General features: G+C 45.5%; 1 protein-coding gene across 1 annotated transcript in view; it reads left to right on the forward strand.

Moving 5' to 3' along the window:
* Positions 1–19050, forward strand: part of TRPC4AP (transient receptor potential cation channel subfamily C member 4 associated protein) — a 36026-nt gene extending 16976 nt beyond the window's left edge. The window contains exons 6-19 of the mRNA XM_057432355.1: positions 269–397; positions 868–1069; positions 2967–3161; positions 5694–5836; positions 9059–9190; positions 9746–9804; positions 12018–12119; positions 13976–14059; positions 14379–14469; positions 14891–15031; positions 16576–16684; positions 17180–17292; positions 17532–17738; positions 18670–19050. Of these exons, the coding sequence (XP_057288338.1) occupies positions 269–397; positions 868–1069; positions 2967–3161; positions 5694–5836; positions 9059–9190; positions 9746–9804; positions 12018–12119; positions 13976–14059; positions 14379–14469; positions 14891–15031; positions 16576–16684; positions 17180–17292; positions 17532–17738; positions 18670–18807 (1845 nt within the window). The 3' untranslated portion in view covers positions 18808–19050. The remainder of the gene's footprint in view (positions 1–268; positions 398–867; positions 1070–2966; positions 3162–5693; positions 5837–9058; positions 9191–9745; positions 9805–12017; positions 12120–13975; positions 14060–14378; positions 14470–14890; positions 15032–16575; positions 16685–17179; positions 17293–17531; positions 17739–18669) is intronic.
* The last annotated feature ends 2544 nt before the right edge of the window (positions 19051–21594 follow it).

Genomic DNA, 21594 nt, shown 5'->3' on the forward strand with positions numbered 1-21594 from the left:
GCATGCAATGTTTCCTTTTGATTCAAGCAAGTAAACAACTGCCTTGAGATGAAGCCTCTCCTCCTGGAGCCTGTTGATTTTGCATGTTAATTTCAGGCAAGGACTGTTTATGGTGTTTTAGTCATCATAAGCACAATGTTTCCTGGCTTCAGGGGTAGCCGATTCAGCAGCACATCATCTGTAAAACTGTCCTGCATGTGCCTGTAACTTGTGACTTCTCAAAGTGGGCTCTGACTTTGGGTCCATGTGTGCATTTGCTCCTCTCTAGACGGAAGGAGTCACAAGGCGATTGGCGGAAAGAAACGACTTTGTGTTGTTCCTATTTACACTGATGACAAACAAAAAGACATTCCTACAAACTGCAACGCTCATTGAAGATATCCTGGGAGTGAAAAAGGTCAGTTGCTGGTTTCTTTCTTTGTATGGCTTTTCAGGCTAGGAAGGACAGCTCTTTCTGAGTTGCTGAAGATAACCCTCTGAGCAGGCATCCTCGCCTCTTAAAGCTTATTTGAAACCTGCATGTTAACAGTGATCATCAGTCACATTTCCTGCAGCAGCCAAGTGATGCATGTGGTCTCGTAATGCTGTTGCAGAGCTTGCAGAGGATGGTGTGGGGTGAGTGTAACCCTGGCAAAACCCTGAATGAAATGTCCACATACATTCTGTGGAGAGGGTCAGACACTGGAAGCTGCTCTGAGGTCTCCACGCAGCTTCTCCAGGCTTAACAGCCCCAGTGTTCTCAGCCCGTCTCCATACGGGAGGTGCTCCAGCCCCTGATAAACCTCTTGGCCTCCTCTGGCCTTGCTCCAACAACTCCACGTCCTTATCATCATGTGTGACTTACTCTCCTGATGTTGCCTCCTCTAGGAAATGATCCAACTGGATGATATTCCCAATCTTGGGAGCCTGGTGTCCAGTTTTGATCAGCAGCAGCTTGCGAACTTCTGCAGGATCCTTGCTGTCACCATTTCAGAACTTGACCCAGGCAGTGATGACAAGCACACGCTGCTTGCCAAAAATGCCCAGCAGAAAAAAAACTTGGGTCCTTCTCGAGCTGAAATTAATCAAGGTAATTCATTGGGAACAAATACAAAAGAATCTCAGCTGTGTGTAAAGTTTCCCTCTGCTCAGTGTCCCATCCGTGGCGTGTGTTTCCAGAGGATACCATAAGCAGTCTGTCTTGCAAAGCATTTCTCTTTATTCACTTTCGTCAAGCAGTTTCCTGTAAACAGTCTTTTCTGGTAATGAAACTTCCTTTGTAGCTTTTGGTTTCATACAGGGTTGGTGAATAGGTGGATTAATATCTGTCATTTCAGCCCTCTCTGATGAACTGAGTGGGTTAAAATAACTTGGTTTTGTCTTCTATCCCTGATGGCCTTCTGTTTAGCAACTCTCAAGAGTTCCATGTCCTCCTTAAAATAGGAATTCATGAACTAAACTGCATGCAGCATGGTTGCTGTTGGAGCAGTTTCTTCTCTGCTTTTATCTGGCCTTATCCTGAGCAGGATGTCTGTTTTTATCAACAAGGAAAGTATGTTTAACACTAATCATGTTGCCCCCTTTTAGCACACCAGACTTGGAAATCTGTGGGTCTAATACCCGTTTAACTTTGGGCACAGGGCTGGTTTCTTTATTTTGCTGAGTACTTCAGATGTGAAAGTCTTGCCCAGAAGGATGAATGTGAATTAAGAGATTTAAAAGTACCCTCAAATGTAGGATCTGTTTTTTGCAACTCTTCTTTTGTGCTTCTGAAGTAGATGTTTGCATAGGCCCATGCCAGGCAATTTTGGGAAGTGGAAAAAGGGGTTTGGAGCTGGTTCTCCTGTTTTCCAATGTTTTGTGTTAGGCATGAACAGGAAGTTTGTAACTGCTGTCACCTCTCCAGCATCCAGGGAAAGACCGACACATAATACAGCAGGCAGAAGCTGCAAGAAGCTTTAAAAGGGTTTGTATTGTCTTCTGCCTTGCAATCACCAGAGGTTGCTTGTAAAGAGCAGGGGACAAGTACACATAGATGTGGGTATGAAGTTTAGTTGAACTGAATAAACTTGAATCCTGAAGAGCTGAACTTAGCCAAGCAAGTGTTTATAATGAGTTTTTGTTTGCCAATTAGACACTGTATCTAGGAGTGTAAAGCATATTCCATGTTAAAATTACCAGGAAGCTGTTTCTTTCAGACATGGTACCAGCGGGCAGAATCTCAACTCTTTCACATAGTCCTTTTCTAGTTACACCTGCAGCCATGTAGCTATAAGAAACAGGGCTGCAATTGAGTTATTCTGGGAAATCTTTAGGACAAAAGGCACCTCCCCAAGCATTTTGCAAACCAGTGACTTCTGTCCTTGAGTTGCTGTTTCTGAGGGTGCAGTTCCACAATTAAAACCCTCTGACTTGGGGCTGCTGTTACATGTTTCCCATCTGTTTTGTTCCATGAAGAACTAATTCAGGAAACCGTACTTAAAAAGCTAACAGCTTTCTACCCAGCTCCTGAAGTAAGCTGGTTCGGTGTGCAGTGAGACACACCATAGGAGGTAAAGAGAGGAGGTAGCATCACACAACAGATGGAAGAGGAGGTGGAGCTGCCCCTTCGAAGGGCTGCTTCTTTATTTCTGCCAGCTTGATTTTTCAACCAGATCAGTTCCTTGGTATTGACTCGCTATGGACTGGAAACCAGCAGTGCCAGCAGAGGGAATTGGCTGGAAACAAGCAATTAGAGTAGGGTAGAACTAGTTACACAAACCAGTTTAACGCTGATTGAATTACTTCTAGGATGTGTATACTCTCTGCCAGTCCTTAACAGGAGAGTGCACTGACTTCTTCCATCTTTTTAACGAGATGGGTTTAGTTTCTGTCCACTCTTTCATATTACTAATGGAGGTGTTTTGGTACCCTGTGGTGTAGAGGATGTGATGAGTGTTGTGTTGGTTATTTTCAATCATAATAAATACTTGGATTTCTTTTTTCAGCTACACTTCTGAATATTCCAGGCTTCATTGAGCGCTTGTGCAAACTGGCAACACGGAAGGTGTCTGAAACAACAGGTACTTCTAGCTTCCTCCAGGAGTTGGAAGAATGGTACACCTGGCTGGGGCTGGACAATGCACTAGTGCTTGATACACTGATGAGAGTGGCAAATGAAGAGGCAGAGCAGAGCAGTACAGGTATCTGGCTTGCATTCCTCTAGCCACCATTAGCTGCTGCATACCTTAACCTTCTACAGTGTTTGCCATGCGTTGCTTTTCCTTTCCCATTTCTTTCTTGGAAAACCACCAGCTCAGCATTTAGGTCTGACTACTGTTTTGTCCTCATGTAGCATGGATTGTTTTTCCTCATGAACTAAAGTTAGCAGAAGGAAATGTGCCCTTTGCATGCCTAAATAGTACTAACACTGTAACACTGTACATCCTCAGCACTGATCTCCCTTGGAGTGACAGAAATAACACATACCTGAGGTAAGTGACCTCACCAGCATTTTGCTCTAAAACTTAAGCTAATGGCTTTAGGTCCAAATACTTGGTCTCAAGCAAGGCATCCCTCCTTTTAAAAGGAAAGGTAGTGCCAGGAAAATTAAATAAGTTAATTGGGAAATAAAATAACTGCTCCAGGTTGAGTGTGTGGAAGTGTTAATACAACCTTAAAAAATGCTTTGAAGGGAACACGGGGTTTGTTTCTTCACCCTTACAAAATGCATTGTATGTCTTGGAGAGCTCAAAGTACCTGGTAACGTCATGAGAATTAACCCCAAATTTTGATACCTACATCTTTGCTTCTGTGCTGCTTTAGAAAACTTTCTCCTTATCCAGCTTCAGTAGTTTTGTAACAATTATTGGACCTTCTGAAAATACACAAAACCCCCCATGAAATGTCAATAGCAGCATTTTTCATGTAGCTTTATACGCACCAGCATGGTGGAAAGGACAGGGGGAATGGCTTTAACCTGCCAGAGGGGGAGATTGAGATGAGCTCTTAGGCAGAAGCTCTTCCCTGTGAGGGTGCTGAGGCGCTGGCCCAGGGTGCCCAGAGAAGCTGTGGCTGCCCCATCCCTGGCAGTGTTCACGGGCAGGTTGGACACAGGGGCTTGGAGCAAGCTGCTCTAGTGGAAGGTGTCCCTGCCTGTGGCAGGGGTTGGAACTGGAGGAGCTTTAAGGTCCCTTCCAACCCAAATGAGCCTGGGATTTTGTGAAACCAGAGAGCATTTGGTGTTCTGGAGCAGAGCTCTCAAGGCTGAGGTGGAACATGCCCAGTCACAGCTTTTGACCCACAACATCAGTCAGCAAGCAAACCTGTGGTTTAAGCCCAACAGGTAGCTGAGAACCACGCAGCTGCTCTCTCTCTTCTCCCCCCACCTTCTTCCTCCACCTGCTCCTGGAGGCATGGGGAGGAGAATTGAAAGAATGTAACTCCCATGGACTGAGATAAGAGCAATCCAGTAACTAAGGTATAAAACAAATCACTGTTTCTACCACCAATAATAATAATGATAAGGGAGATAACAAGGGGAGAGGATACAACTGCTCACCACCCTCCGACCGATACCCAGCCCTACCTGAGCAGTGATCTAGCCTTTCTGGGTAACTGCCCCCAGTTTATATAGTGGGCATGATGTGCTGTGGTATGGAATACCCCTTTGGTCAGTTTGGGTCAGGTATCCTGTCTCTGCTTCCTCCTGGCTTCCCCTCCTCCCTGGCAGAGCATGAGACTCACAAAGTCCTTGGTCAGACTAAACATTACTGAGCAGCAACTAAAACCATCGGTGTTATCAGCGCTGCTCCCAGGCTGAAAGTCAAAAGCACAGCACTGCAGCAGCTACTAAGAAGGAGGAAAATGACTGCTACTGCTGAACCCAGGGCACAAACCCAGATGCACGTTCCCAGAACACTGCCTCAGTGTCCAGTAGCTTGTGGCTTGGGGACTCTGAGTCAGAGTCAGCATCTGCGCTTTTGTGCCTTTGGTAGTTTCCTTCCTTTGTGTGTTTGTGTAGTTACTGTTTCTTCACATGGGTTCAACAAGCATTCATGCTGTCCTGTGGCAGGCAGCACAGTTCAGCCCTTAGGTACACTTTGTGGGAGCTAACTCCTTTCTGAACTGCAGCCTACAAGTTTCACTATGTCTTTATTGACTTTCTCTATGTCACTCATGATTTCTGTCATGCAAACATAGAATGGTGTGGCTTGGAAAGGACCTTAAGATCATCTAGTTCCACCCCCCCCCCCGCCATGGTTTGTTATGTCCCGTTTCTGCCCTTAGCAGTATAACACTAGACAGGGATATGAAAATTATTTACCTATGGCCTAAGTATACTGGTACTGAGGTATGAAATGAGAATAGACAAATAGTAAATGCTTCTTATGATCTCACCCCTACCTTTATTGCCTTTTCTGCCATGTCATTTCTGGTGCAGTAATCTGCTAGTTCATAGAGGTGATCCTACTTATTTTAGGTAGACAATGCCCTTCATCCATGGGGAAAAAAAATAATTTTAAGAAATCTAATTTTATTTTATTGCAGCTCTATTTTTCTCTTCTGTAGCATTTAATGTAAGTTGGTTCTTTGCTGCATGGCACTATTTTTAATTAAGATTCAAGCAGACATGCTGGATTTACACCTGAGGTGTTTCAGTGTACCAGTAATAGTTGCTACAAATCCTTTCCTGTTGAAGCTGCCTCAGGCTTACATCTTTGCCATCTTTTCAGAATCTTCAGATGAGAGTGGCTTAGCCAACACCTCGACACGAGCACAGCTTCCACAGCCCATGAAGATCATGCACGAGATCATGTATAAGCTGGAGGTGTTGTATGTTCTTTGTGTGCTGCTCATGGGGAGACAGAGGAATCAGGTGAGCACTTGAAAAGGGTCACTCATGCAGAAGGTAACATCTCTTTAAACCTAAATATACATGAATTAGGTCATGGGCACAAAAACATGCAGGGCAAAGCTCAAGGTGTAAAGCTGGGCAAATCCTGTCACCACAGGGTTGCACAAACAAACGTCATTGAGAGCCAGCATGAGCCATTGAGCAAGGTTTGACACAGGTTGTGCTGACCTGGGGGGGGGGGGGTGTCAATCTGCAGAGCTCTGGATGGGTGCAGGAGGATGCTTCTGGATGAGGCATCCTGTCTGTGCGTGGGGAAAGGTGTGGGTGTACCTGGATGCTTCAGGAGCTGCAGTTACGTGTTCTTCCCCTTCTTGGTGCACTGGTGACCTGTTCAGAGCCCATTCATTCTTCCCCTTCTCTGATTGCTTTCACTTCTGGAAGATCCTCTGGGGTGACTGGGTGGTTTTTGCAGTATGTTCCCATGTCTCAGCTGAGTGTGGTGTTAAACTCTCAGCTGGGAGGGTACACTTCAGGGCTGTCTGCTCTAGGTGCTGCCTAGAAATCCCACACTCATTCACTTTTGTATTTCTTGCTTTCAGAATGAAAAATAACTTGTTCCCTGCCTTCCATAGGCTTATGGAGAACCAGTCACTGCAGCTTGGCTGTATTTTGCTAGAAACTGGTCAAAAGCATATTGTGAAGGAAAAAGAAAAGCAATCTGTTGATGCAGTTTTGACAGATTTCCAGCACTGGCAGCCTGCTCAGCTCAACAGAGCAGCTTGGAATAGCAGGGGCATTTGGATGCCCTAGAGACTGGGAGGATCAGATTGTTCTGAGCTGTTGAAGGGCTCTTGTATTAGGCAAGAATTGCTGTATTGGGCTGTTGCTTGAGCACACTTTGAGTATTTTGTTCTTTACTTGTAACCTCCTGCTGTTTAGGAGTTACAAATATGCAGTCTCTTAAATCTCTTAATCTGAATTTAAAATAGAAGTGCTTTTGTAGCACAGTCGCAAACATAACTCCCCTGGTCACTCTGAACTCTGGTACTCGGCACTGAAAAGAAACAGATTCAGTATAATAGTAACCATAAGAAACCAGCAATTCTTGCAGCAACCACAATCAGTACCATAAGAAACTCATAATCCTGTTGTACTTCACTGTTCTTAAAAGTACTTCATTGCTTTTAGAAGTACTGTTTCTGTTGGGCATAAACCCACCAGAGCATGGATCTGTTGGGAGGAGGTTTTTTCCTATTGTATGGAGTCAGATAACTGATCCCTACCTGGTTTCGCCACAAGAATGCAGCTTTATAGATACTCTAGAAAGTACTTGCAGCTTGTGCTCATCGTGCTGCTGCCTGTTCAGGGAGGTGGAGGGGCTGGCTTCCTGGGTCACTTCTGGGGTGGTGCTGTCAAATGAGACAAGGTGGACAGTTTGCTGCTGGAATAGCTAGCTTTAAACTTGACTTTTTTTTTTTTCCATTTCCTGGGAAAAACAGCTCTTTATTCCTCCTCTGCTGCTTCTGCCCCCATGCAAACAGTGAAAGTAGCTAAGGATGAAGCTAGTGGCTCACTTTGCAGGGCTGGTTCAAGACTGGAATTGAATTCTTGAAAGACTTGAGTTACTCCATTCCCAAACACTTTCTGTCCAGAGCCAGGTCTTTCAGTAAAATCCACTGCCTTTGAAAGAAATGTAAATCCATTCCCCTTCCTGAGAGGCAGCTGGATGGAGAACTGGATCTGAGCTGTTCTATGTGGAAAGCTCCAATGCAACAGCACTCTCACTGATAAGCATTTCAGTTGCTTGATGGGATCTCTTTTCCTATGAGGGAATAAAAGCACTGATCTGTGCTATCAGTCATCCAGTCTGAGCAGCCAAAGTTCTTACTGGTTTTATACTGGACTAATTTTGCATAGGATTTCTACAGGACATCGCCAACCTGCCTCAGTCCACTGTAATAATCAACATAATGGTCTAGCATTTGCTTGAAGTATGATGCAGCTTCCTGACAAACTCAACCTGGTTTTGGATGGTTACTCTAAATCCTTGGTTTAAACCTGACTACTGGCTAATGTGCATGAATTGGCAGCTGTGGTAGCAGTGGCCTGGCTTGTACCTGTTGTGTGTTAGGGATGATCATGCTCTTGGGGATAAGTGGTGTTTCACTGCAGATCTGTGCCTTTGCTTCCTTCTTCTTATGGTCACACTCTAAATTACTCTCCTTGTATATGTGTAAGGAGATACATGTATTGTGGTGAAAGGCAGTCAGCTGAGTTACTTGTTCCTTCTACAGGGAGCCCACTGCATGCAGCAGAAGCTCATAGTAGTGTTAGTGGTGAGAAAGAAATAGAGCAACTCGTGTGAAGCTGGGCAGCAACAGGAAAAGCTCACAGGAGTTTGAAGAATGAATATAGAGCAGAGGTTGTCTTGGCATCCCTGGGCCCAGTAGCTGTGAGGAGTTTGGGGTCTGAAGGGAGTGCACGATCCAAAGGCAGTGACTGTGACTCAGCAGCTTTGGCATGCAGCCGTCTGTCAAGTGGGAACTTGTGAGTTAATCTCAGATGTATTCAGTTTACTTAGGGAAGAGTCATTTGGAATAAGCAGATTATGCTCTGTGTGGAAAAGAGCAGATTCAGGAGTTAAAATGATGAGCACAGAGAGCTCCTCCTTTAGTGAGGGACTGAGGCTCTTGCAAGCAGCTCATATACTGGGTTTAATCTGTTGTGCTTGTGCCGTTCTGGCCACTGAGGGACTACAGGGAGTGCTATGTTCAGAGAGATTGCTCAGAGCTGCTGTTGGAGGCTTGTGACTAGACCAAAGTGTCTGAGAGCGTTTTAAAGTGAGGGAGCACCAAAGGACTCCAAGCTTTGCAGTCTGTTAGGGTGTTGTGGGTGAGGTGGGAAGGAGCTGCATGCTTCCTCAGGTGTGATATTCAGAGATGTCCAGCAGCGGGAATGTGATTTCCATATAGATGGGAATGAAAACCTGTGCTTCCAGAGGCAGGGTGGTTAACTGAAGCATTGGCTAACAGTGTTCTCTCAAAATGTCTGGTTTTTTTATCCATCTCCACCAAATGGAAACTGCTGTAGTGATACACCATAGTCAGTGTGCGTGTAACCACAAACACATGCTGTTTGCTAAAGGAATTCACTCTTTCTGTTGTCAGAGGATGACATAATTGTGCCCATCTGTTTACCAGACTGTTCTGTCCAGATTGGGTATATGCTTCTCTTGCTTTCCAGGTTCATAAAATGATAGCAGAGTTCAAACTGATTCCTGGCCTCAATAACTTGTTTGACAAACTGATCTGGAGAAAGCATTCAGCATCAGCCCTGGTTCTGCATGGACACAACCAGAATTGTGATTGTAGCCCAGTGAGTAACTTCTTAAATGTTATATTGGATTTTTATCCTATCATTTAATTCTTGGTGGTTGTATTGAATAACTGGGTGCTTGGATAAGAAAGGGAGATGTGCATTCATATTTTTTTGGTGAATTACTGCTTAAGTCTTTATCTTTGGTTCATGCTGGCAATTTAGCCTCTTCACTCTCTCTTAGTTTGGGAACTGGGAAAGGGTTCTGTGGTCCCTGGAGGCCAAAGGTGGAAGATGACCAAAATTAAGGACATGATAGCAAGTGGGTCTAGCAAGGAGAGGCCCAGAACACAAATGGATCACAGTCAGGTCTTCTGGGGGGAGTGGAAAATTATTAACCATTTCATGCACAGGCTGGGGGACAATCTCCACTTCTGTTCTATTTTGGGAAGCCTGCAAAGTGCAGCCTTCTCCATTTATGCAAGTCACTTGCTCTGCTGCCCAGATGTGTTTGGTTTGGATAGGTTTTCAGTTCAGCTGTTTCATGTCAGCTTTGGTAACTAATGATATCCACAAGTAAAGCAAAATCTGTTGACCTTTCTTGTCTCTTTTTAGGACATTACTTTAAAGATCCAGTTCTTGAGGCTTCTTCAGAGCTTTAGTGATCACCATGAGTGAGTATGGAAAGCTGTGGGAGACTGGGGCTCGGTGTGTTTGGTTGCAGTTACAGTGGGTGTCCCAAGCATGGTGCAGGATCCATGTGAATGGAACATTGTACAGTCCTTAAACTTGATTCCATGCTCATGTGCCTTTCAGCTCCTGCTGTGAGGATGTTATGGACATGCTCTGCAGTGGGCATGTCTTAACATGTCTGTTGATGATTTGAAATAGCCCATTTTGCTTTGTGTTGCAATGAACTGAAACGTTTATATGATGAGTAAGCACTTTCTGGCTGAGGGAATAAGGAGGCAGCTTTCATGCTGCTCTTTATCTGTCTTTTCTCTGAGAGTTGGTAGTGAGCCAGTGTGCTCACAAGAGCCCATGTACCCTGTGAGGACATGTTCAGGTTGGAAGATCAAGGTGAAAGACAACCTCTGAAGAGGTTAATCAAGACTCCTTTGCCTTTTCAAAAGGCTGGGGAGACATGATTGCTGTCTGAATGCCAGCAACAGAGAAGACCTGATGAAACTGGATGGTAAAATGTTAAAGGAACAGTTATCTGTCAGCTAGCCATTGGGAAGCTAGGTTGGAAATAGGAAGAAAGCTTCTGTTTGCCTTCAAAAGGCAGACTTGCAAAGGTTGAGTCTGCTGGAATAGTGATCTGTAAATGCTGTACTGCTGCTACAAAGGTATTTGTTGCTCTGTTCTGACATGTAGAATCATATCTTGCAGTACAGTGTCCTGGTGCTCTAATTCAGTCCTCCAAGGTGGTGTTCTGTTGCTTACAAACATCTGCCTTTGAAGCATATGGCACTGCTTGCCTGCTCAGATGTGCAGCCAGTGATACTGTGTGTAGGTTTGATCTAGTTACTGGATGGAAATATCAACCTTTTTATTGTGCAGGATTAGCTTTAAGACTGGGGAGCTGCTGGACATACTATAAGCAGAAGGGTAAGGCCGACCTATTGTAAATCCTCCCTGCAAGACATTGTTTGCCCAGGAATCATTCCAGGTTTTCCAATAAAATCTCTTTAGATGATATTCCCACTTGAGTGACCACTACAAAGATCTCAGGCTTGTTTAAACAGAGCTTTCAGCTGTAACATTTGAGCAAGTGGAATGTGTGGAATCTGGTTTGGGGTTTTAAAGAATTACATGAGCTCACAGATATGCTGAGTTAGCCAAGGACAAGATGAGAGCAACTACTTCTGTGCTAGTATTCAGTAAGACTATGTATAAACTCACACTTGTGGGACTGTTTATTGCCTGGGGAGAGAGGCTGTATTTTCATTACAGAAACCTGTTGATCCAGATCAAAAGAAGCTCCATGTGACAGCCTCAGTGGGCACTTATCTGGAAGCCAGTGTTTGAAGCAAAAAGGCATCCCCATCACCTTTCTGGTCTAACAGTTTATCTTCTGTGTAGTTATATATGCTGAATAGATCTCTTTGCACACCTTCACAGTCATCACTGCATCCTGTGCTCCTTTAGGGCTCCTGAAAATACAACTTTGCAGTTGATTCTGAGCACTTTGGAGGGCTCTATGGGAGCACACTGGCATTGGGCAGGGAGTCTCTCAAAGGGAGCCTCTGGATTACATTTCTACTGTCAGTCTTCTTCTGCATTTCATTTACTTCACAGATAGACTAATTGATTTTCATTAGGAAAAATGTAGTATTTGAAAATGAATTCCATGCAAATTCCTGGGGCTTGTATCCATCCCTCTTCTGTTTTCTGCATTTCGTGAAGTGTTTTAATCTATCCAGAGTAAACAGTTTGTTCAAAGTAGTAAAATACCAGGATGATTGAGGACTTCTCTTGCAGTGCCTACTTTCTGAGATTTACTACTGACAAAGAGCATGGTCACTATAGGGCAGAGAGAAACTGTAGGAAGCTGTGGGAGAAAGTTGATTTAAGTCTTCTGAAATTCAGCAAAATGTTGCTGAGATTTGAAAAACCAAACCATAAGATCCTGAACAGCAAAGCACCACCATCTCCAAGGTGGTCAGTGTTGAAACTGGCATTTGGTGGTTTGGGAGGAGGTTCACAACGCAGCAGGTAGCTGGCCTGCTGCGCTGTGGTGAGGGGAGCAGTGTCAGAGAGGTGGAAGCTGCTTGCCTGGTCCTGCAGCTCTCATAGGTGTGTAGCTTTACTCTTCATGGGATTGCACATTTGCCTCTTGAATTCATTGCATTTTCTCCCCAACTCCCCAAATGTCCTGCTGTAGGAACAAGTACCTGCTTTTAAACAGCCAAGAACTCAACGAGCTGAGTGCAATCTCCCATAAAGCCAACATCCCTGAAGTTGATGCAGTTGTCAACACAGACAGGTAAGTAGGGATAAAGGGTTATTGCAGTAGCTTCTAAAGTTTTGCAAGCACTTGGAGGTTTGATGTCACCTGATTTATTTGGGGTCCTTCTGTCCTGGACACTTGCTTTAGTTCCAGTGTTTCAGCAGGAAGTGGCTAGGTTTGTATGATATTCGTGGTCTTTAGCAAAGCTAAAATGGGCTTGTGCTCAGAGTAAGGCTCTTTATAAAACAAAAGCAACCTGAAAGAGGGAGTTTGAGTTCATGGACCAGACTCCGTCATGATGTGCTTTCCAAAGGCCTGTTTGTCTGGCCCTTCTCACTATGGGCACTACAAACAGACCTGGTGAGTAAACTGGCATCCCCTAAATGCATGAATTGCTGCTACTAATAAATCTTAGTTAGAGATTCAGGAGCAGTCTGTGCATACACAATGTCTGTTTCCGGTCTGCACAAATGTATGTCTACTCAGAGTCTTTATTTTAAGAGCAGCTAGTAACTAGAATAAGATAAATTAGATTAACATGTTAAACTACTTGTGAATCTGTAGTGTTAGATTTGAGTACCTGTTAGATTGACTATTTTGACTTAATAAGCTCTTTAATACATGATTCTGATGCACAAACCTCCCAAGTTGAAATATTTGCAGAATTCAGTTATCGGGATAGTCCCAGAGTATGAGCCAGGCCCTGGGCTCCCAGAGCAGATTTACCTCTCTTCTAAAGGGAATTCTCTAAGAGAAGATTAAAATTATTATAATACTGTGCCTAATTGGGAAGAAATGCTGTCTGTATTACTCAGATCCTTCCTTTCTAAGCACAGGTACCCTTCTGGCTTTGGTCAAAAAGGGGTGAGTATTTAGGAGAAAGAATTCACCCAGTTAGGAGCACACTAAAGGAGCTTCTTCCTGCCTGCAAAGTTTCTCATCTCTCTCAAGTGCTAGTGAGAACAGACTCACACTGTGAAACAGCTGCTTCCCACAAGGGCTTTGTCAGCTGGCTCTTGACTGCTCAGTAAGGGTACTGATCCAGTACATGGCAGTTAACCTGGGAGTATCTGCTGAACCTGCATCCTGGGGCATTTTGAGTAGGAGGGTGCAGCTTGAAATGCTTCATTCTGCCTCTGCAGGGTGGCTTGTGTCGCCTGACAGGCAGCATTGCTCAGTTTCTGACCTAAACTTGGTATCTTTTTCACCCTTAGCATTTTGTTTCCATGTTGATTTTCCTTATACATGAGATCATAAAATGGTTTGGGTTGAAGGGACCTTAAAGCTCATCCAGTTGCAACCCCCGCCTGGCCTTGAGTACTGCCGGGGTGAATCAAGGCATTGCTTTTGCACAAGGTTGCTGTAGGTGGATGCTCCACTGAAGATGCTGTTTAATACAAATAGTATTGCAGTTCTACAGCCTCTGTGTTTTTAGTGCTACACTCATGAAGGCTACTTCATGTAGCATTTGGGTTTCCATACCCTGTCTCCTTAAACAGAACTTAGAGCTTCCTTTACATTTATTGAGCAAAAAAGGCCTGTGTTTCTTTCATTCCTAAGCACAAATATGGTATATATGGCATTTTTTTCTAACTCTTCAACACTACAAGCTGTGAATTGGTATTTTTGAAATCATTACAATTTTGAGAGGAAATGAATCGTTTTTCTTTAGGGTTTGTTTGGAAGTCATGTTGCAGCTTTTTATTGCAGATGTTCATCAAAGGCAGTGAGGAGAGTTCTTCCATTGGTAGAACTAGCAATGAATATTTGTACTGTATATTTAATACTGGGATTTTGATTACTAAAAGCTCTGGAGACTGGATTCAGTGTCCTACAAGGTACAGAGCTTGGCAGCCCTTCCACTCATGCTGTGATTTCCTCATGTGCTCTAGGAGTCTTGTCTGCGATGGGAAAAGGGGTTTGTTGACCAGACTGCTTCAGGTCATGAAGAAGGAACCGGCTGAATCCTCCTTCAGGTGGGTTCACTTGTGCTGGAGCTCTTTTGAGTTGACTGGGAAGTCAGTTTGTTTTCATGCAGCTTATAGCCATTGAAAATTATAACCTATGAAAAGATCTGGCTTTGTTGCACTTGTCTGCTGTGGTAGTGCAGGTAAGGGGGAATGCCAGAGCTTGTGTTGGACCTCACACCCAGCACAGTGACTTTCTGCAGGATCAGCAGGTCTGACTCCAGCTTTAGATTGGAATGAAACAGCTCAGGAAATTTGATTGAAACAATAGTTGTGATAAATATTCCCCTTGCTCCGAAATGAAAACCTCATTTCTTCTTTCTCTCAGGTTTTGGCAAGCGAGGGCAGTTGAAAGTTTTCTGCGGGGCACCACCTCCTATGCAGACCAGATCTTCCTGCTGAAGAGAGGACTCCTGGAGGTAACAAAGTATACAGAATCATAGAATGGTTTGGGTTGAAAGGCACCTTAAGATCATCCAGCTTCAGCCCCCTGCCATGGGCAAGGACACCTCACACTAGACCATTTTGCCCAAGGCTCTGTCCAGCCTGGCCTTGAACACTGCCACGGATGGAGCATTTACCACTACTTTGGGAAACTTGTGCCAGTGCCTCAGCACCCTCACAGTAAAGAATTTCTTTGTTATATCTAACCTGAACTTCCCCTGTTTAAGTTAATCACTGGGATTAATTTAACAGAACTCTCATCTGCATTGTAGTCTTTAGTTCTGTCTTCTCAGAACTAAACCTGGAGATAGCTGTTTTAGTGGTTACATCACAGTCTGTGCTGTACTGCTGGCTTGGACTAAACTGTGGCAATAACATGTTTTCCTCCCATGCCAGCATATTCTCTACTGCATTGTTGATAGTGAGTGCAAATCACGAGATGTGCTTCAGAGTTACTTTGACCTTCTGGGAGAGCTGATGAAATTCAATATTGATGCATTCAAGAGGTTCAACAAGTACATCAACACAGATGAGAAGGTAAATACTTGCAGAAGCTGTGCCAATTGGGTCACATTACATACATTACAATGCAGCCAGATGTAGCACTAAAGCTCAGATGTATTCGATTTTGATGTGATTGTTGAGCTTGGTGCACAATTAACACTAAGGAGTGAGCTGCCAAAGACTTCACAAGCATCTGTGTTGCTGCATACACTCATGTTCTCAGAAGCATTGCAGCCCTTGTGAGTCAGCAGGCACTGGGCTGCTCAGAAAATTCTGCCCTGTTGCATGATCAGGCAGGGCTAAGGTCAGGGTTTATGGTAGAACATTTCCTGTGAAGTCACTGGGGTTTGGGTTAAGTTGGTAGTTGTGGATGTTGAGACAGGCTCAGAAAAAACTTTTACTGGAGCTTTAAGGGTTCTTCATTGAGATGACTTTAAATACTCAATATTTGATGCTGTAGAAAGACATACATTGATGTTACGTGAATTTACAGGCAATTACATACCAGGCTGATGTAATTACCTATAAAACTTGGTTGTATATGTAGATCAGGAATGGGCAATTCTATGCAGAGTGGTTGCATGCTCTTGTGCACTTTGTGCATGTAACATCAGCTGTTGGATAGGCTTTGAGTCACCTCATACTCTTGCTTCTGTTACTGAAATGTTTCTCTGGTTGCTGTTAAGTCTGAAGGACCAGGGAGGATAGAAGCAGAGGTGCATTTAAAAGAAAGATGTATTTAATTTCAGGTGGTTTTCTGGTAAATGAATTCAGTCCTTCTAGAGAATCTGTCCTTACACTTTGTGTGTGCTTCCTATTTATCAAGCTATAATTTCTTTAGTTGTCATTCTGTATTTCTCCGCGTTATTCCTCCCTAGCACTGTCTGCTTGTACAAAGTGTAGGAAAACATGGAGCTGGAGGAACTAGAGAGCCCAGCAGCTATGCTGACTCATTTCCCTCTTTCAAAACCAACAGTGTATGAAATCTTGGCTTCATTGAAGTGACCTAGCTTCAAAAGAGATTTGAGTGGTGCCAGGACTTTGGTGTTTTCCTTTGCCATGGTGTTTTTAAAGTACTTGCTGTAGGCATCCTTTGGGCAGCCTTCAGTGCTGGAGTTGGCTTGAGGTGGATGAGGCAGTCCCTGGAGTATGGATCCCCTCTTGTTGGGGATAACAAAAAAGTAAATGACCCTGAGCATTTGGGCATTCAGAACTGACCCTTCTGAAGGGAAGGGGAAATTGTCCATGTCTGAAGCACTACATTGAAGTGCGCGTTTTGGGTGCTTGTGCTCAGAACTTCAGGTGGTTTCTCCAATATCCTTCAAGAACTGTTCTATTTCAGTGTTAAACACCTGGAGAACACTTAATGTTGCTTTACTTGCCAAACCCTGTTTGTAGGTTTTCCTAACTGACCTGTTCCCCTTCTGCCACAGAGTAACTGCGTTATCACACCCCTTGGCCATACCCATTCTGAAGATACGAAATGCTGTTCTCAGACCTCCTCTGTGGGTGTGCTTGTAGGATGGTGGTTTTGTTGTTTTTTTTTTAATCCAGTACTAAAAAGTATTTCTCTTTAGTTCCAGATATTTTTAAATCAGATCAACAGTTCACTGGTTGACTCAAACATGCTTGTTCGCTGCATTACCCTGTCCCTGGACCGATTTGAGAATCAGTCTGATGCTAAAGGTAAAGAATCACAGAATCCCAGACTGGTTTGGCTTGCAAGGGGACCTTAAAGCTCATCCAGTTCCAACCCCTGCCATGGGCACGGACACCTTCCACTAGAGCAGCTTGCCTCAAGCCCCTGTGTCCAACCTGGCCTTGAACACTGCCAGGGATGGGGCAGCCACAGCTTCTCTGGGCACCCTGTGCCAGCGCCTCAACACCCTCACAGGGAAGAGCTTCTGCCTAAGAGCTCATCTCAGTCTCCCCTCTGGCAGGTTAAAGCCATTCCCCTTGGCCTGTCCTTACAGGCCCTTGAATAAGAAGTGGTGTTTGGGGTGTTTGGTAGTGGCAGTGGTTATTTAAAGTCTGGGGTTTGAAAACTTTCATTTTAGCCTGAGAAGCACCACTCTGCGTGTTTGTTGCTACGGTCTGAGCACTAGCCCTTACTGCATGTTGCTTGGACCACCCTGCCTGAACTTTAAGCACCTGATGACTGTCTCTTTCTTCTCGCTGCAGTTGCAGAAGTCCTGTCAGAGTGCCGCCTGTTGTCATATATGTCCCAGATGTCCATGAGAATGTCCTTTCTTTTCCGTCTCATTAATATTATTCATGTACAGACACTTACACAGGTAAAGAGCTGACAGTAACTTTGCAGATTGCTGATACTGTGTAGTGATGAGCTGGGCTGGGAGCAGGGAGGAACCTGCCTTCTCTTCAGGAGACACATGTCCCTTCTTGATACACATAGGAGCTCCTCTTGCTTACCATAAGCATGATTTGTAAGGATGTGTACAGCTGATACCTCAGGGGGGTTTATGGTTGATTTGGGGTTTTCTTGTCTCACCTACTGTGTCATTTTTACCTTTAGGAAAATGTCAGTTGTTTGAACACAAGTTTAGTTATCCTAATGCTGGCCCGAAGGAAAGAAAAGCTGCCTTTTTATCTGCACACTTTGCAACAGATGGAGTACACAGAAAAATACCCAGGCTTCATCCTGAACAACTTCCACAGTCTCCTGCGATTCTGGCAGCAGCATTACCTCAACAAGGATAAAGACAGCACCTGCTTAGAAAATGTATGTGAGCCCCTTAGCATTGAAAGAATCAGTTACAGCATTTTGTCTGCTAGTCACCTGGCAAAAATGGGAAGTGAGAGGTGGTGAAGGGAAAGAAAGGAGCAAGCTGTGCTCCAGAGTGTGACTTTGTGTAGTGCTTTTCACACCATCTTCCCAGTCAGGTCCCTTCCGCAAGCAGTCAGACTTCACAAGGTAAATGCTGGGTTTTCCTGCAAGTAGGCCCTTAGGTCTTGCTCTGGCACACAGTGAGACTTGCTAGTGCTGGGTGGGTTTGAGAGGCAGGGCTGGTGAGGTGAACAGCCCTGCACAGGGGTGTGGAGGCAGGACAGAATTCACCCTTAACAATAGCTAGCACCTTAACCAGACTGTCCCCTCTCTCCTTGCACGGTGCAGGAAAACAGCCTGGTGCAGCTGCTCCAATACAGGGCAGCTGCTCTGTTTACAAGGGGGCATACAAGGGACATACAATACAAGGAAAGCAGCCCACTCTTTTCCACTTGAGCTGGTCTGTCTTGGGCACTAGGAAGAGGAATAAATGACCTGTGATGAGAAGACAGCTCCCTTGTATATGCCCTAGAAGGCTGAAGGGAGGTTGCACAGGTTCCTTCCTTGACTTTTCAGTGATTGAGTGGCAGCTTTAACAGATTTTAATGTGTTTAAGAAAGCCCTTCTTTGGTGCGTATCTAACTGCAGAACACAGCCATATGGCTGTCATGAGTGATGGGCAGGCAGTCTCCTATAGATGAGGTACCTGAAGAGGAGCTTCTTCCCACCCCTTCTGCTCCCTGCCCTGGCAAGGAGGGGCTGGGCAAATTGGGCTGAATGAGAAGCAATTCTCAGTTCTCTCTGCTGAATGCCTTTGGGATGTGCCTTCTGCTGCATGTCAGTGCCTGTGGACCTCACTAACCAACCTCTTCATCTCTTCCCACAGAGCTCATGTATTAGTTTTGCCTACTGGAAAGAGACTGTATCTATACTGCTCAGTCCAGACCGGACATCCCCCTGTGCCATAGTTAGCTACATCGACGAGGCGTATATGGACGTTGACAGAGACTTTGCTGAGGAGTAACTCTTCACTCCAGATTCTGATGGACAGTGCTTGGAGGGTCCCTCACAGCCCATGGATTTTCAGGGATATGCTGTGGAGTGTGTGTGTGTGCACGGCTTGGAACCGTGGAGCATTGTCCCAACCCCAGCTCCCCCCATCCCCATCTCTGATCTCTAACAGATGAGACTCTGAGAGCTCTCTGGGTAACACATTCAGGGATGTATCTTCCAGCTGTTCTGGGATAAAAACCATTACCTGCAAAAACCAGACTCTTTCTTTTCTCTCTTCCCAGCCCAGCGTGGCTGGTCAGAGATCGTTCTTTACAGCCCCGTGAGAGGATGCTCTGTATGTGCCAGTTGAGTTGTGGCTCTTCCAGAATAAGCAAGTCAAAAAGCACAGAATTGTCCTCCAGATGTGAGGTCCAAGGAGCCAGTGTGACCAGGACCCAGCCACGTGTGGAGCCACCACGAGGGCTCCCTTGGGTGCAAGTCTTCTGTTGGGGTTTGGAACCAGGGTTTCAGGGGTGGTTAGAGTGTGAGTGTGTGTGTGTGTGTGTGCTTTTAATTCCTGAGAGCCCCAGCTCCAGTCACCTCTTTACCATCTCCTTTTGGATCATTTGGTACTAAATCTATGCGTTAGGAGAGAACCCCTGCTCCTGCTGTCTTCCCCTTCCCACCTGAAGGTGTTACAGTGCTGTGCAGAACAGAGACATCTCAGCACTGGGACAGTTGCAGCAGGGGTTGGCTCTTTCACAGAGCATTAAAATGTACTAATTTTGGTAAACTTGCAGCTTGTCCTTTCTTGGGGAACTAATGTGGTTTTAAAATCCTCTTCAGGACCATTGCTCTTGATGCTGACTTGCTATGCCTGAAGTCTTATGTCAGTCTCTGATTTCAGTCCTTAAGCAAAACCCACACACTAATCTTGAAGTGCAATATTTACTGGAGATGTCAGTTGTTTTCCTTGGATCTGTTTTATCAGAATGTGTTAAATGCTGGGAATAAACACTCCTGGTTGAAAGGAACATTGTGGGATATGTTGGAAAAGGGGGAATTGGCATTTGGCAGTCCTGATTGCCAAACCTGCACCTGCCCTGCTTCCTCACCAGAGGTAATGGTGTTGCTCCAAGGCAGATTCCCAGGAATGAGATAACAGCCTGAAGTCCTGAGCCACTGCATTTGAATCAAAAACTGTCTCGCAGCTCCAGCTAAAGGAAACCTGTCCTCTTTGAAACACTTCTTAACCTTTCTGATTTGATGAGGTGACTTGGCTTCAGCTCTGTCCTGGCTCCGGGGAGGTACTGGGGAAAAGATGTCCCAGGGTTGAAGCATTGTGTCTCATCATTGCCAGCAGAATGCAGCCCACTCTGAGGGTCCCTGTGCTGGGGCCCTGGGTGAGGAGCAAGGCTCCAACTCCCCCCGTGCAGGGCCTGCTCTCCCCATCCCTCTCTCCTCTCCTCTGTGTCCTGCTCTGGACTTGCAGTTGGTACTTTGCTTGCAGAGGGCTCAGAGGTTCTGAGCTCGTGCATTAACCTGGATTCACGCAGGAGCTCCCAGGATCCTTGTGTCCCACCTGGCAGGCTGAATGCCTTGGGCTGACCCTACCCTGGTTCCTCACTGCAGAGCTGCAGCATCAGGTCCCCACCTCCCTGCCCCTTCCCTCCCCTGAGCTCATTTCTTTCTCCTCTGTACTTTTTTTGTTCTTGGGTACTTGTGGCTTTGGTGTATCTTTGCTTCTTCTTAACTGTAATGATGTACGCGTAAAATAAATGCTTCAAGTTATAAAGGATTTTAATGTAAGGGATGCCTTTTATTGGTGCATCCAGTGATTGTTGCTCTAAGCCTCCAGAGTCTCATTCACATCTGGATTGATGTAACAGACAGAGGGACCAAAGTCTGTCTGGCCTTAGCTGTCTGGCTGTGTGGGTGAACTGAACTCCCTTTGATCACCCAAGGCCCCAGTGGTTGTGGGGTGCGCACATCCTAGAGGCAGCTTGGCTTTGCCTTGGCCTTTAGGCTGGTGCAGGAGCCATCAGCAGGGAATAAAAAGGAACCCACAGCAGCTGCTCCAAGGAGGGAACGTGAGCGTTGGGGCATGAGCGTGCAGAGGGGCGCAGGCACATAATAACTGGGTGTCATCTCTGTGAGCTCATCTGTCCCTGCAGATGCCTCAACATCTCAGTTTGAGAGGGATGAGCTCTCTCCTTCATCCTTTTATTGTCTGTCTTACGGAGAGCATGGGGAGGAGGTGTCCTGCATGGTGCCAGGCAGAGCGCCTGGACTCTGGGATGGAGGTGGGACCCTCTGTCCCTAACAAGTACTGCTGGAAGCCTGCACTATCCCCACGGATTGCTAAGGTTTGTGCTGCCTGGATTAATGCCAATTCGCTAACTGCAGACTAACGTATTAAATGGAAACTATTAAAGAAATCTATTTTAAAGAACCAAGTGGAGATGTCTTTCTTTTCAGGCCCTTTGCAGGACTGTAGTTGGGGGTTTTCATGTTCTCCCCAGGAGTAACGGTGAGGCTGCCCGGGCACTGGTGAAATGACTCTTCTGGAAACGCTCGCGCACCGTGTACCCGAGGCCCTCAGTGCCATGGGTTAGGGGTGGTCTTGGCAGCGTTCATTCTGTGTTCTGCCTGACACCCTCACCCACCCCACCCTGCCTCGGCTCTGGTCCCTGCTGCTGAGAGGGCTGAAGTGGGCTGGCTGGTGGGGAGGGATGAGGACAGGGCTTGTCTCCCAAACCCCACCCCAAGCCTGAAGCAAGCTAGGACATAGAGCGGAGAGTCCTGTCCCTGCCTGGCT

Source organism: Pezoporus wallicus, unplaced genomic scaffold, assembly GCF_028554395.1.
Source record: "Pezoporus wallicus isolate ANWC-B61680 ecotype Strahan unplaced genomic scaffold, APGP_CSIRO_Pwel_v1 contig_8090, whole genome shotgun sequence".
Classification (NCBI taxonomy): Eukaryota; Metazoa; Chordata; class Aves; order Psittaciformes; family Psittacidae; genus Pezoporus; species Pezoporus wallicus.